The sequence below is a fragment of the Hyperolius riggenbachi genome, chromosome 11 (genome assembly GCF_040937935.1).
Source record: "Hyperolius riggenbachi isolate aHypRig1 chromosome 11, aHypRig1.pri, whole genome shotgun sequence".
Lineage (NCBI taxonomy): Eukaryota > Metazoa > Chordata > Amphibia > Anura > Hyperoliidae > Hyperolius > Hyperolius riggenbachi.
This window is the reverse complement of record NC_090656.1, coordinates 216407500-216421005: the sequence shown is the minus strand read 5'-3', so window position 1 is coordinate 216421005 and position 13506 is coordinate 216407500. Positions and strand designations below refer to the sequence as shown.

At 43.7% G+C, this 13506-nt stretch overlaps 1 protein-coding gene across 5 annotated transcripts in view; it reads right to left on the bottom strand.

Annotated features, from left to right (window-relative positions):
* NELL1 (neural EGFL like 1) overlaps positions 1-13506 on the bottom strand; it is a 1178134-nt gene that overhangs the window by 751938 nt on the left and 412690 nt on the right. For all 5 annotated transcript variants that reach the window (XM_068260436.1, XM_068260433.1, XM_068260432.1 and 2 more), the window contains one exon: positions 8893-8975. In XM_068260436.1, the coding sequence (XP_068116537.1) occupies positions 8893-8975 (83 nt within the window). The remainder of the gene's footprint in view (positions 1-8892; positions 8976-13506) is intronic.

Sequence of the window (13506 nt, the reverse complement as noted above, 5' to 3'; positions counted from 1 at the left end):
ATTGTCTTGTTCCGGCGGGGGCACAGGACATCTGTGGGGGTGTCGGTAGAAGCCCCAGGTAAATTCACATTTTTTTTAAGGGGTTACAGTACTGGAAAGGGTGGGCATTTTGGGGGGATGGGGACTACTAAAACATGGTGAGGAAGGAAGGGGTCTTACGCTGAAGGGCAGTTGACAGGGCCTCATATTGTGCCCCATGCCCACACTGGATAGCCAATTAGGGTAGCACATCGCATATAGTAACAAAACAGTGGCATCCGGCTTATGCACATGGCCTTGTAAGTAGGGATGGTCGCAAATGCCTACTTCCAATTCCGTGGAATTTCTGATTTCCGACAATGCCAACATACAATTTTCCGAGGAGTTTTTTATTTGTAATGTTTTTGCTTTAGAGAATGCAAAAATGACAAAAAAAATAAATAAAAAGAAAACCTGTAAGTGGGAAAAACTAAATCTTGTAATTGGTCTAAAATTACCGTGGTAATCCGATTTTTGTCGTAAAAAAACAAACAAACATTTGCATTCTCTGATTGGACCAATGCTTCAGAGTTCTGTGATTGGGCTAAAATTCCTGCAGCAAATCGGATTTCCATGGAATTCAGATTTCTATTTCCGATTGGAAATGCAGATCAATCCCGCAGAATCCGAACGAGCATCCCAACTTGTAATTTAATTAAGCTGCCCCATAAATCCTGCCTATGATAATATACAGTATATCCCCCCCATCAATGCCCCTCCCCCCCCCACCCCCTGGTTGTACACATTGCTCGTCTATATCACTTATCAGCAGCAGATCGATATCTGTACATGATCCGCTCCCGCCGCCCTGCGACTCTGTCTGCATTACAATGCAGCCATCAGCCAGGCCTGGCGGGTTATCGCTGGATCTGCGGCCGCTCTATCTCCCGGAACGACAGATGAACGCTCCTGGAGCAGAATGGAAACATTTATAGATATAATTGCGGCGGGAACCTTGTATTGATGAATGATTAATCTGTCAATAGCGCGCACACGGGCTGGACAGGAATGGAATGCGCCACTTCAAGGCACGTGCAATTTAGGAGGAACGGATGGCGGATCGATAGGTGGGGGGAGCGGACGCTCCGTGACAATGGGATGCACTCTGAATACAGACGTGCTGCCCGGGTTACTTCATCACTGGTACAACGTCTATATTCACAGGCGGCGGACAAATACAGTAATATACTAAAAAAGAAGAAGAAAAGGAAGATCTAAGGCAGGTTGTTTGTTTTATTCAGGCTTCAGATTAAGAACTTGGGTATATGAAGGGCAGTTTAGAACAATCCATGTTCTTTACAACAAACAAAAACAGATACTGACATAAGGGGCTCGATTCACAAAGTGGTGCTAACCCAGTTAGAGACTTTAGGCGTGATAACCATTTTTATCATGCCTAAACTCAGTTTAGGCATGATAAGTTTAGGCATGATAAGTTTAGATAAGTTTAGATCGCATGCAAAGTCCTGCACGCAAAGCAGCCCCATTAAACTCTATGCAAAGTGCACCAGACTTTGCTAGCGCAAAACTTTTGATCAGCTGTGCACTACGGTGCTAACCAAGTTGGTTCTTAAACTTATCACGCCTAAAAACTTATCACACCTAAACTTATCACACCTAAACTTATCACACCTAAACTTATCATGCCTAAACTTATCATGCCTAAACTGAGTTTAGGTGTGATAAAGGGCTTTTCACCACGGTGCTAACTGTTAGCACTGCTTTGTGAATCAGGCCCCTGGGGCTTAATTCACTAAACCGTGATAACTAATATTACGGCCGTTTTCGTGTGCATTTTTGCGTTTGCGCGCGATCGCGAGTTATCGCACACGATCACACATTTTCACGCCAAAATGAATTCGCTACTGCGCACGATAATTTGCGATCACGCGCAAATGCGAAAATGCGCATGAAAACGGCCTTGATATGAGTTATCACGGTTTAGCGAATCAAGCCCAAGGAGAGGGAAGTCTCTCTATAGCGCCTTCCTGTTCCTCTCCTCATTCTCTCATTCCCCCACCGGCTCCTCCGTTTAAAGAGAGTCTGAGTTGGGCTCAAAAAATAAAAATTAAAAAAAAGTAGGCTACCTGATCCTCGGGGCTGAGCAGAGCAGGTAGCCGCAAAAACCGCCACTCCTGTGGGCTGCAATGGGCCGCCTCTGGGTCACGACGCTGCACTGAGAGACAGTGCGTCGCTCATAGCATGCAGGGAGGCGGGGGGGGGGAGCGGCAGGAGGCGCGGCCAGGGAGAGAGAGCTGCCCAACAGCAGGAACGCCCCCGCTGGGCGTTTCAATAGGGAATTCCTCTCCCCAGTGTTTCACTAAACTCGGGGGAAAATAGCGAGGCGGTGGAGGGGCAGAGATCGGTGGTGGTGGGGGACACAGAGCCATGCTATTAGGCAGAGAACATACCTCTGTGTCCCATCTGCCCCCCGTAGATCCACCTCGGGTTCTCTTTAAATCTTCCGCCGCGGGAGGATTCGGTAGTCTTTGGGAGCCCGAGTGCTCCCAAAGACAGGTGGCTCTGTACTGCGCAGACACCGTGTGCTCACGCATGCACAGATGGAGCCCCTTGTCTTCAGGAGCCTGAGTACTCCCAAAGAGTTCCAAAGCCCACCCGGAGCGGAAGAGAGCAGTCTCCGCCCGATCGGTTGGAGACTAACAGGGGGGGGGGGCTGCAGGAGAACAGCGGTATGAGGAGAGGAACGGGAAGTCTCTATAGGACCCAGAGCCTTCCCTCTCCTTAGGTAATATCCGTTTTTTTTTTGTTGTATTTAGGCTTCAGACTCCCTTTAAAGAGAAACTTTAGCGAAAAGGCGTGAAAAATAAATCAATACATTGCAAAGTGAGAAGTTAAAAAAATAGAAGAGAGATTAAGAAATTATTGATATTCGCCATGTAATTTGTTCATGTTGTTTGATTCACAATCAGCCTGTGGTCATCATGTTTACTACTGGCAGACATGAAAAAAACTAACAAACAAAAAAAAAAACTAACACCAACTGCCATTATCTATAACCACAACCCCTAACAAAGCAATAGGCGTAAAGAGAATCTAAAGCGAGAATAAATCTCGCTGATTCTCTTATATATAGCAGGGGCAAAAACGCTGCTATACCGCCGCTGAACCGGGGGTCCGTTACCCCCCAAATCCCCTCCATGCAGTGTGGGGATCACTTCTTGGTGAGGCAGGGCTAACGGCTATAGCCCTGCCCTCTCAGCGCGCCTATCAGGCGGCGGATCTCCGCCCCTCTCAGTGAAGGTAGACTGAGAGGGGCGGGGAAAGGCGGCGATCAGCGCTGATAGACGCACTGAGAGGCGGGGCTATAGCCGTTAACCCTGCCTCACCAAGAAGTGATCCCCGCGCTGCATGGAGGGGATTTGGGGGGTAAGGGACTCCCGGTTCAGCGGCGGTATAGCGGCGTTTTAGCAGGGACAAACATGCCCCTGCTATATATAAGAGAATCAACGAGATTTATTCTCGCTTCAGATACTCTTTAAGGCTCACTGCACACTGCATGTGATTCCGATTATTAATAGTTTTTTACATCCGATTCTGATTTTTAATCGTTACTGCATGCTGCGTTTTTTACTCCGTTTTTCTGTTGATTGTATTCAGGGAAAATAGGAATTGCAAATCGGAAACGGAATCAGAATCGCAAAATGGATTTGCAGTGTGTAAGGAGCCTCAAGGTAGATTTTTTTTTTTATAGATATACATATGCACATAGGTAAATACTGGTTGCTTGGCAGTTGGAAACAGCGGTTATTTCCCACAATGCAACAAGGTTCACAGACAGGAAACTGCCATGGTCCTGACATCACACTGTAGGAGGGGTTTCACCACAATATCAGCCATACAGAGCCCCCTGATGATCCGTTTGTGAAAAGTAATAGATTTCCCATGGGAAAGGGGGTATCAGCTACTGATTGGGATGAAGTTCAGTCCTGGGTTAAAGTTCCTCTTTTTGAAAACTCTTTCCTGGTTGCAAATTAAAATGGAAAGGTTACTTTTCAGAACATGTGCAGCATCGGTCTCTGATTTTATGACAGTTTCTTAGTGGATTCTTCCCTTTCTGTCTTCAGTGTGCTGGGAAGCCGGGGAGGTCACACCAGTAGGATGATGTCTTAATGTGCAATATTAGCAGCATTTAATGTGAACATATTACTACCATTGTTCTATCAAATTCTGCCGCTCCCTGCAGAGAGTTTTGCAGAATGGATTTACTCGCTGTCACCTGAGCAATGCAAAGCCGGGATTATCTACGCTATCTTGATCAATCTCCTTGCGGGAGGCCTGACAGGTCACCGCTAATTACATGTATTATAGCACTGTGTGGAATTGGAGCTCCGCAATGCTTACCATGCCACCGCTATAAGTTACGCGGCGTGGCGGCTGCTGGGCGGAATCTGACTCTGCGCTGCCAGATGGGGAATCTCAGAAAAGCCGATAAGACAGAAGACTCTATGTAAAGATGATCATGCTGCTAAAGAGAACCTGTTGGGGTCTGAAAAGTTCTGAACACCCATTCCCAAGTGAAAGTCTAAAGAGCAGTAAAGTAACTAAATTTCACGCCCACCCCCCAGCAAAACTTTGATGCCGTTCCCTCCCCCACCATTGTTCACACCCCTTCCCTTGGTGCCCTTCATGGCCTTGGGGCCCATCTCACAGGGGTCATAAAACAATTGTGACCAGCATGATCGGCGCACCCAGTGTAGCCACAAAAACTCCTGATTTGAAAGAGAAACCGTAACCAAGAATTGATCTTCATCCCAATCAGCAGCTGATACCCCCTTTCCCATGAGAAATCTTTACCTTTTCTCAAACGGATCATCAGGGGGCTCTGTAGTCAATGGGGGGCATCACAGTCGACAATCTAGAGTGTGCACAGCAATGCTCATCATACATGTGTGCCCAGCTTTACTGTCTGTACACCGGTACATGAGACCCAAATCTCAACACAGAACTTTTAGTCGCAGATGTCTCATTTCACATGAAATCATTGGAACTCTATTTCCAAGCTGTTCCATGATATACTTAGACTTTTGCCATATATGTATTTTAAAGAGGAACTTTAACCCAGGATTGAACTTCATCCCAATCAGTAGCTGATACCCCCTTTCCCATGAGAAATCTATTCCTTTTCTCAAATAGATCATCAGGGACATCGTTATGGCCGATAATGTGGTGAAACCCCTCCCACAGTGTGATGTCATGACCATGGTCCTGACAGTTTACTGTGTAACCTCATTGCATTTTGAGAAATGAACAGCTGTTTCCAACTCCCAAGCAAGCAGTATCTCCCTCTGTGGAATGTTCATACTGAGCGTTCTATGTACAGAGATCACCTGGCAGGCCAGAGCTGTGGCCACCGGTGGTAAATGTCAGAATGTAAATCAGGGAGAGGAAAGATTTTATAATGGGCAAATATGGACTAAGGGCTGGTGCTCACCGAGCGGCTTTTTCAGCGTTTCTGCAGCCGCTTGCGCTGCGGATACGCTTGGTCAATGTATCTCACTGGTGTGGTGCACACCAGAGCGGGAGGCGTTTTGCAGAAACGAATCCTCCCGGGGTGAGGCATTTTTTGGATTGTGGATGCGTTTCTGCCTCAATGTTAAGTATAGGAAAAACGCAAACCGCTCTGAAAAACGCCTGTTCAGAGCGGTTTTGCCGGCGTTTTTGTTACAGAAGCTGTTCAGTAACAGCTTTACTGTAACAATATATGAAATCTACTACACCAAAACCGCTACACAAAACCGCAAAACGCTAGCTGAAACGCTACAGAAAAATAAGAAAAAGCGTTTCATAATCTGCTAGCATTTTGCGGATCTGCTAGCGGGTTTTGGTGTGCACCAGGCCTAAATGTATCAATTAATATTGTGAAAAATAAGCAATTTTATACAATTTTTCACTAACAAGACCCATTGGAACAAAAAAGTAGAACTCATTTTTGATTTTTTTTTTTATTTGTTTCCATAAATACATCAGGACAATGTTTGCAGCCAGGAAAGAGTCACCCATTATCATACAGTAGAGGTTTTGAACTTCCTTTGCGGGCTCATCAGCCAGCATCAAGCACCAGCCTGGCACTCTGAGCCACAGGGCGGCTGTCACCCAGCTCCACGTATCAAAGTGTCAGAGCTGAGATCCATCACTGTTCCTCCAAAGGCGACAATCCGATTCAGCCCTGGCCAGGGAGGTGACAGCTGCGATGTGACAGCATCAGGGCTGGGAGGGAAAAATAACCAAAGTCCTGAGGAGTTCTGACACAGACACTCCAAGCCCATTATAGCTGCAGACCAGTACACATGTCATCTCCACGGGAGTCAGACACAGACGCATGTCATCGGAGCCCTGGCTCCATTCAGCTTTCATTTAAGCAATCTGTGCCTGAAGCAGGTCAACAGCCATTCCTGCACACTTAGAAAATGACTTCAAACCTGAGACATAAAAGGCCCTCAGAGCTGTGCACCACTATGAGGTTCAACTGAGAAGTTCTAAGCTTCACTGTAAAGGGAGGGAAATGAGGAAAAGCTTGGCATTCGTAAACGATCCTTCAACAAGTGTGTTCTTTTAATTGTTACTGAATAAAGCCAAGTAGATGCCACCTAAAAGATGGAATCACCGACCTCAGTGCTAATCTGACATCTCCACAAAAAAGCAACGGCACCGCAGAAGATCCATGAGGGAATAGAGGACACTGAGGTCAGATGCACCTTTACTGTCCACAGACAAGAAGTGAACACAAATATGGCAATGAGAAGCTTGAAGGTGATCCTTACTCTAGACCGCTTTGCACTTTAATAACCGAGATGGTAAAAAAAAACAGTTAATGACAACAATTAATGTGTAAAAAGCAGGACAACAGCTGAAGTTTTGAAGACCTCTTTGAAGTTTGTCCTGTGCATCCTCAGTAAAATTTTCAGTCAATGGGTTCAACAGCTGAGTGGGTCCTAGTAACTGGAACATTTTCTAATATACTAGTATACTACTTCCTCTGTATAAATCACTTGTGAGGACACATATGGAGTATGGGATACAGTTTTGGGCACCACACTATAGAAAGGACAATGACCTTCTAGCTTGGCACGTGACCTTTTTGTCTCTAGGGTTGTACAACAGACAAGGGTACATGATCTGTTTATGGAGGAAGAAAAGTTTTCACCATTTAGGAAGGGGTCCTTCACAGTAAGCAGCTCTGAATGTTGCCTTGCAGGGAACGAAAGGGACACATTTGTATTACTGATTTCATGATGATAAAATTCACCTACATTGCAAAACTAATTACAGCCTCTGAGCCTCATATTGTTTAAAGAGGCCTTGTAGTGACATACAGTATAGTAGAATGCAGTACATTTTTCAGGATACTTACTTTTATGTCATAGTCCTAGTCTAATGTCCTACCATATTATTATTGTTTATTTATATAGCATTGACATCTTCTGCAGCAATGTATAAAGTACAGAGTTTCATAACTGTTAGCTTCGACCACATCCTGATGACGCCTTTTCCCCCCAAAATCCCCCAAAATTTGTAGCGACACTCTCGATGCCCAAACCCGTCATCCCTCCCTTCAAAAAAATGTGGTTGTGTTGGTGGGGGTGGGGGGTCTGTAAATTATCAGCACTGGTAGTCAAATTCCCTAGGTATGCTGCTGGCATTGCTCACCCTTCTCCTGCTTGGTCAGTAAGTGAAAGACTCTGCTAGGAGTCTCAGATTTGCACTAGAAGATCACAGAGGCAGCAGCAGCCAAGTAGGTGATATGACTGTAACTTCTTTGTTGCTAGATTGTGAAGACTAGCACATGTATACATTACATTAGAAACATTAGAAACTGAAGGATAGAAGCTCAAGGATACTTAAAGAGACACTGAAGCCACAAAAATTGTATGATATAATGAATTGGTTGTGTAGTACAGATAATTACTAGAACATTAGTAGCAAAAAAAAATATTCTCATTTTTATTTTCAGTTATACAGCTTTTTTATAACATTGCATCATTCTCTAATATTTGCAGTTTACACACTACTCAGCATTCTAAATGTTTTTACAGAGCAGGCCAGTGAACTTTTGACCTGTCCTGAACTGTTCTCTGCAAAAGAAAAAACAATACAGTTCAGTAAACATCCTTCAGAAAACAGAGCTCTCTGCAACTTTCAAGGTCCTGGAGCTCAATGGCAATTTGCATAGATAACAACTGGAGTTTAACTCTTCCTGTACTGGAAACAACATTAGACTTATGTCTCTGCTCCTAATGTTTTATTTCTTAGCTGTACTACACATACAAATCATTATATCATAATATTTTTTTTGGCTTGAGTGTCTCTAAAGCTGCATACACACATGCGACTATAGTCGTTTGAAAAATCGTTCCCCGATCGTTTCAAACGACGATCGTTTTAAAAAAAAGCAACCAACGATCATTAAGTCTAACGACGGACGAGCTAGATCGTTAAAAACGAATGATCTAGCTTGGCGGATTTTTTCCAACGACGATCGTTTGCAAAAGTAGTACATCGTTGGAAACGGTCGTTCGTACTAGGCTTGACATACGCATTTCGCTATTTCTCCATGAAACTTCTCATTTTTATGCGCAAGCGCAATAGTTGCTTTACGTAATGTAACGTTCGTTCTAACGATCAGATCGTTACACACATTTAAAAACTAACTTTACTTAGGTCGTTCTTTCATCAATTAAAAGTTCGTTCGTCGTTCTCAACGAACGATCGTTGTCGCATGTGTGTAGCATTAGTATAACTAACATGCACAGTTTGCGGGACAAAAATCACAGACGAATAGGATCAACTTTTGCAGGCCCGACTTGTAGATTACTCATCCTAGCTTATAACCAGTTGCCGGTCGCAGAGACTTACCTTAGCGGTGAGTTTTGCCAGCAGCTCCTGCAGATCCATTATCCCTTGGACCAGACTGAGGAAATCGCTGCACGTCGGGCATGCTCAATAGAAAAAGACAAAGGGAAAAGTAAGAGCCTCGCAATGTAAACACCAACAACATCTACCGTTAAATCCATGCAAATGAGGATATTAGGGGACAACGTGCTAATAGTACGATCCACAACTCAAAACAAGCCAGGAATTAGAGTAATTGCTGAATGTAAACACACACATATGTAACGATCAGTCAACATCTTGCTTACGGGTATTGGGACACCTGCAAACACTACTTACCATACATTGTAACACCTTCATTATCACACCTAGCACTTCACGCATTGCTTAATGCCTAATATTGATCTGGAAATTTACATGTGCAATATAACATTCATCTGTAGAAAAACTGCTAATGGAGAGCTCAGTGGCTGATAGAAAATCTCCCATACACATTCCCAGTACTCGCCTTTTTAACCACTCCGCATCCTGACCTTTTTCCCCATTTATTGACCAGAGCAGTTTTGACAGTTTAGCTATGTCTTTATTTAATCAGAAATAACTTTATCCCTACTTAAGACGCGGAAATGAAATATGTATTTTTTTTTTTCAAGACAAACTAGGCTTTCATTGTATGCCATTTTTTTTTCCCTTGAACAATTTTGTTTTCTATGAATTTTAATGGGAAAACAAAGAAAAAATAGAAAAAACATTTCGCAATTTTACCAATTCCAGTTTAAAAATAAAAAGTGCTACTGTAGATAAAAAACACAAATTTTGTTTGGCTATTCTTACTGCTTATCACAAAACTTAGATTATCTTCCTGTCACAATTTATGGTGAAGATATTTGATTCTGAAATAATGCTACAGTCACTATGAACTGAGAAAATAATAGTATTTTTACTGGTAAAAATCAATCTCATTAGCTCAGGAAACCTATATCCCCGTTCACCAATTAGCGCTGCATCAGATAGTGCCAGAAATGTGCACAGGAGCAAGCCCAATCCTGCACAGAACTGCTTCTGCTACAAGACGTATATCTACTGACTTTGTGGCTTAGATGAAGTCACAGAGGACGTAGATATACTGTAGTGGTGGATAAAGTGGTTAAAGCACACCTGAAGTGAGAGGGATATAGAGGCTGCCATATTTATTTCCTTATAATACCAGTTGACTGGCTGTCCTGCTGATCCTCTGCCTCTAATGCGGTGTTCCCACTTGAGCTGTCCATTCTCCACTCATTGCAAAACTGACAGTGAGCGGCTCCTATTTTGGACCCGTTGCAGTAAGAGCCGGTTCAGCTCTGCAGAAACGCTGAAAGCGCATACTAGGTTAACAAATAGGACCCGCCTCCACTTGCGCACAAACACAGATTGCACACGTCGCGGAGAGTCCGAATTTCAAACTTTTTCCCGGACTGGACGGGAAATCGCGTCCAATGCAAGCCTATGGGAATAGACACTGTCCGCTTTCACAAGGCTAGTCACTGCATCCGCGTCACCCGTTTCGGTCGCATCCCATCACCGTGATACTCATGCATCCCGCCGTCCATCACCGCCACTCGGTCCATTCTGAAGAGCCCAGAGGCCGACAGAAACATGGGGATTCTCCATTGGGTTGCAATAGATCAACGGCAATCCTCAGCAACAGAGAGAATTCTCATTGGTTCATGTTGACCCAATGAAAATTCTCCCTGTTGCTAGGAAGAATTGGCCTGTTGCAGCCAATGGAAAGCCACGCTTTTGCTGGCCTCCAGGTTGTGGAAAGGACAGAAAGGCGGGACCAGCAGCGGGACCAGCGGTGGCGGAGAGAGGTGAGCAGTGATACCGATGCGATCAACGTACGTGCGGACCGGAACGTGCCCTACCATCCAGATCAGATCTGTGTCAAATGGATCAGTTTTTCAGAAAAAAACTGATCCGTTTTGTTTGACACAGATCGGATCTGTAACCGGACAAGTGTGGACCGACTCTTAGCAGGATGCACGTCTGTACAGTCTGTGATATCCCGAGCCAGGCGGATGCATTCCTCATACAGCCTATGGAGGTAACTCATCTGTCCCGGACCACAGCAGACCATCGGAACAGACACTACACTGGCCCCTCCCACTGGCACCATGTGATCCCAGCAATTTGGAACCAAGCCTAATACTTTTATACAATAGAAGAGCAAAACTATAAGATAAGGGTTTAACGGCCCAGTAAGCATTAGTAATCAATGCAATACATATTCTCATAGAAATAGCCTATTTTAGGCTATTTATAGGAGAATAACATGTATTAACCACTTGAGGACCACAGTGTTAAACCCTCTAGTGACCAGGCCATCTTTTACTAAATGGGCCACTTCAGCTTTAAGGCCTCCCTGCAGGGCAGCACAACTCAGATAACAAGTGATCCCCCCCCTCCCCTTTCTCCCCACCAACAGAGCTCTCTGTTGGTGGGGTCTGATCGCTCCCCCAGTGTTTATTTTTTTTTCATAAATATTGGTTTTATTTTGTAATATTTTTACTTTTTTTTTTTTATTTATTTTAAATCCCTCCCTCCCCCCGTCAGCCAATCAGCGGGATCGGCTGTCATAGGCTTCAGTCTATCACTGCCGATCACTTCTATGTCTGCCGGGTGGACAGCCGTGTCATACAGCTGTCCCCTGTACAGCGCTGCTGTAGATCGCAGCGCTGTACAATGTTAATAGACGGCGGTTTTGACGTCTAACAGTCTCCGAGCGGAGACTGAAGGAGCTCCGCCTTCCAAGCGGATATGCGCACGCATTAGTGCGCGCAATCTCCTGCAATCCTCATTCCAGGCCATTCACACCACTCGGCGTGGAGTAGTCCCTGTGGCTGCCGCTGCGTTCACGTCAATTGGCGTGGAGCAGTCGGCAAGCAGTTAAGGACTATTTAATGTGATGTCCTGTGTGACCACTGTTTGTTGTAATTAAAAGTTATGTTTTACACTAATTACTTATGCTTACTGGGCTGTTAAAGCCTTATATTTTTTTGCTCTTCTATTTTATAATCATTCAAGGGGGTGGCCATTTTTGTATGAGATCACCTTAACAACTTCAGGACCATGCATATTAAAATCTATGTCCTGTCTATGAATGCTAATTTCTGATACACTACAGATTTTTACTACACCATTGTTGTGTACTTTGACAGCTGACACCTTCTGTAAGGGCTCTTTCACACTTAGAGGCTGCGGTAGAAAAGGCTGAAACTCAGCCTTTTGCTTAACGCCAATACATAGCGTTTTCAAAGCGTTTTCAAAGCGTTCTACAGCTCATATGAAAACGTCCTTTTTTTTTTCTTCTATAAAAATAAGTGAACAAGTCAGCTGTAAAACGCTTTGAAAACGCTGAAGTTGGCGTTTTCCATTGACTATCATTGAAACGCCAACAGCCAACTTCGGCTGTAAACAGCCCTGAAAAAGCTCCTGGGAGCGTTGAAACGCAACGCTCCAAAACGCCAAGTTAGATGTGAAAGGTAAAATGAAAGTCTATGGACTTTCATTTTACCTTGAAAAACGCCAACTTCGGCTGTGGCGTTAAAAAACCCCGAAAAAGTCATCTGGTGTGAAAGGGCCCTAATGAATGAGGAGAGATTTTGATTGGCTCCTGATACTGGGATCGCATAATCGCCACTTTTTTCGCTCTTAAAATCCTAATTTCCACCTCTATTTAGTGCCCCTGCAGTGTACCTAAAAAATAAATAACCTACATAATTTTGACATCTCTGCATAGAAAACATATAGAATAATCCGTTTCTGAAAGTCTTACTGATGCAATTTGAGATATTTACATATTTTAGTTGAAAAATTCAGAAGTGTCTATTTTTTTCATTTTTTAAGCACAAGCATAAGTGATAGCAAAAGAAAGTCCTATTTGTCCTGAAAAAAAAACAAAACACAAGACTAAATATGTTTGGGGAGACTAAAAAATGCCCAAGAGCTATCAACTTAAGCAAAGACACCGCAGAATTATGAAAATTGGCTTGGTCCTGAAGTAGTCTATATAGTTGCCTTTTAGCCATAGACCATGAAATAGCATGCAGCAGATCAGGTGTTTCTAACTGAAGTCTGGCTGTATTAGTCACATGCTTGTTTCAGGTGTGTGATTCAGACACCACAGAAGCCAGAGAGATCAACAGGACTGCCAGACAACTGGCATGGATTAAAAGTAAATAAATATGGCAGTCTCCATACCCCCTTGCTTCAATGAGGAAACACACCCCCACTTTGTAAAGTACCTTGATCCAACATTAACGTGAAACTAAAAAAAAATAAAAAAAATAAAAAAACCACACACAATTCAAACTTTTTCTATGTGTTTTATGTGGAAGTGGAACCGCAATCATTATACTATTTATGTATAGCCTGGGTCTCTACAGTCTTGAGTATTGTCTGGCAAATTCTGAAGAGTTGTGCCAGTTCATACAGACCAAATCTAAAGTAATAATGCTTAATTAGTTCACTGGCCACATCAGTGTCATAATAACTAGACAGGCAATTGTGCCAATGAAAGGTGTCCCTTTAGGTGATACCATTTCCATCTAATAGTTCCACATTGTATCTAGCAATTGTGCAAAAAAGGTATTCAAC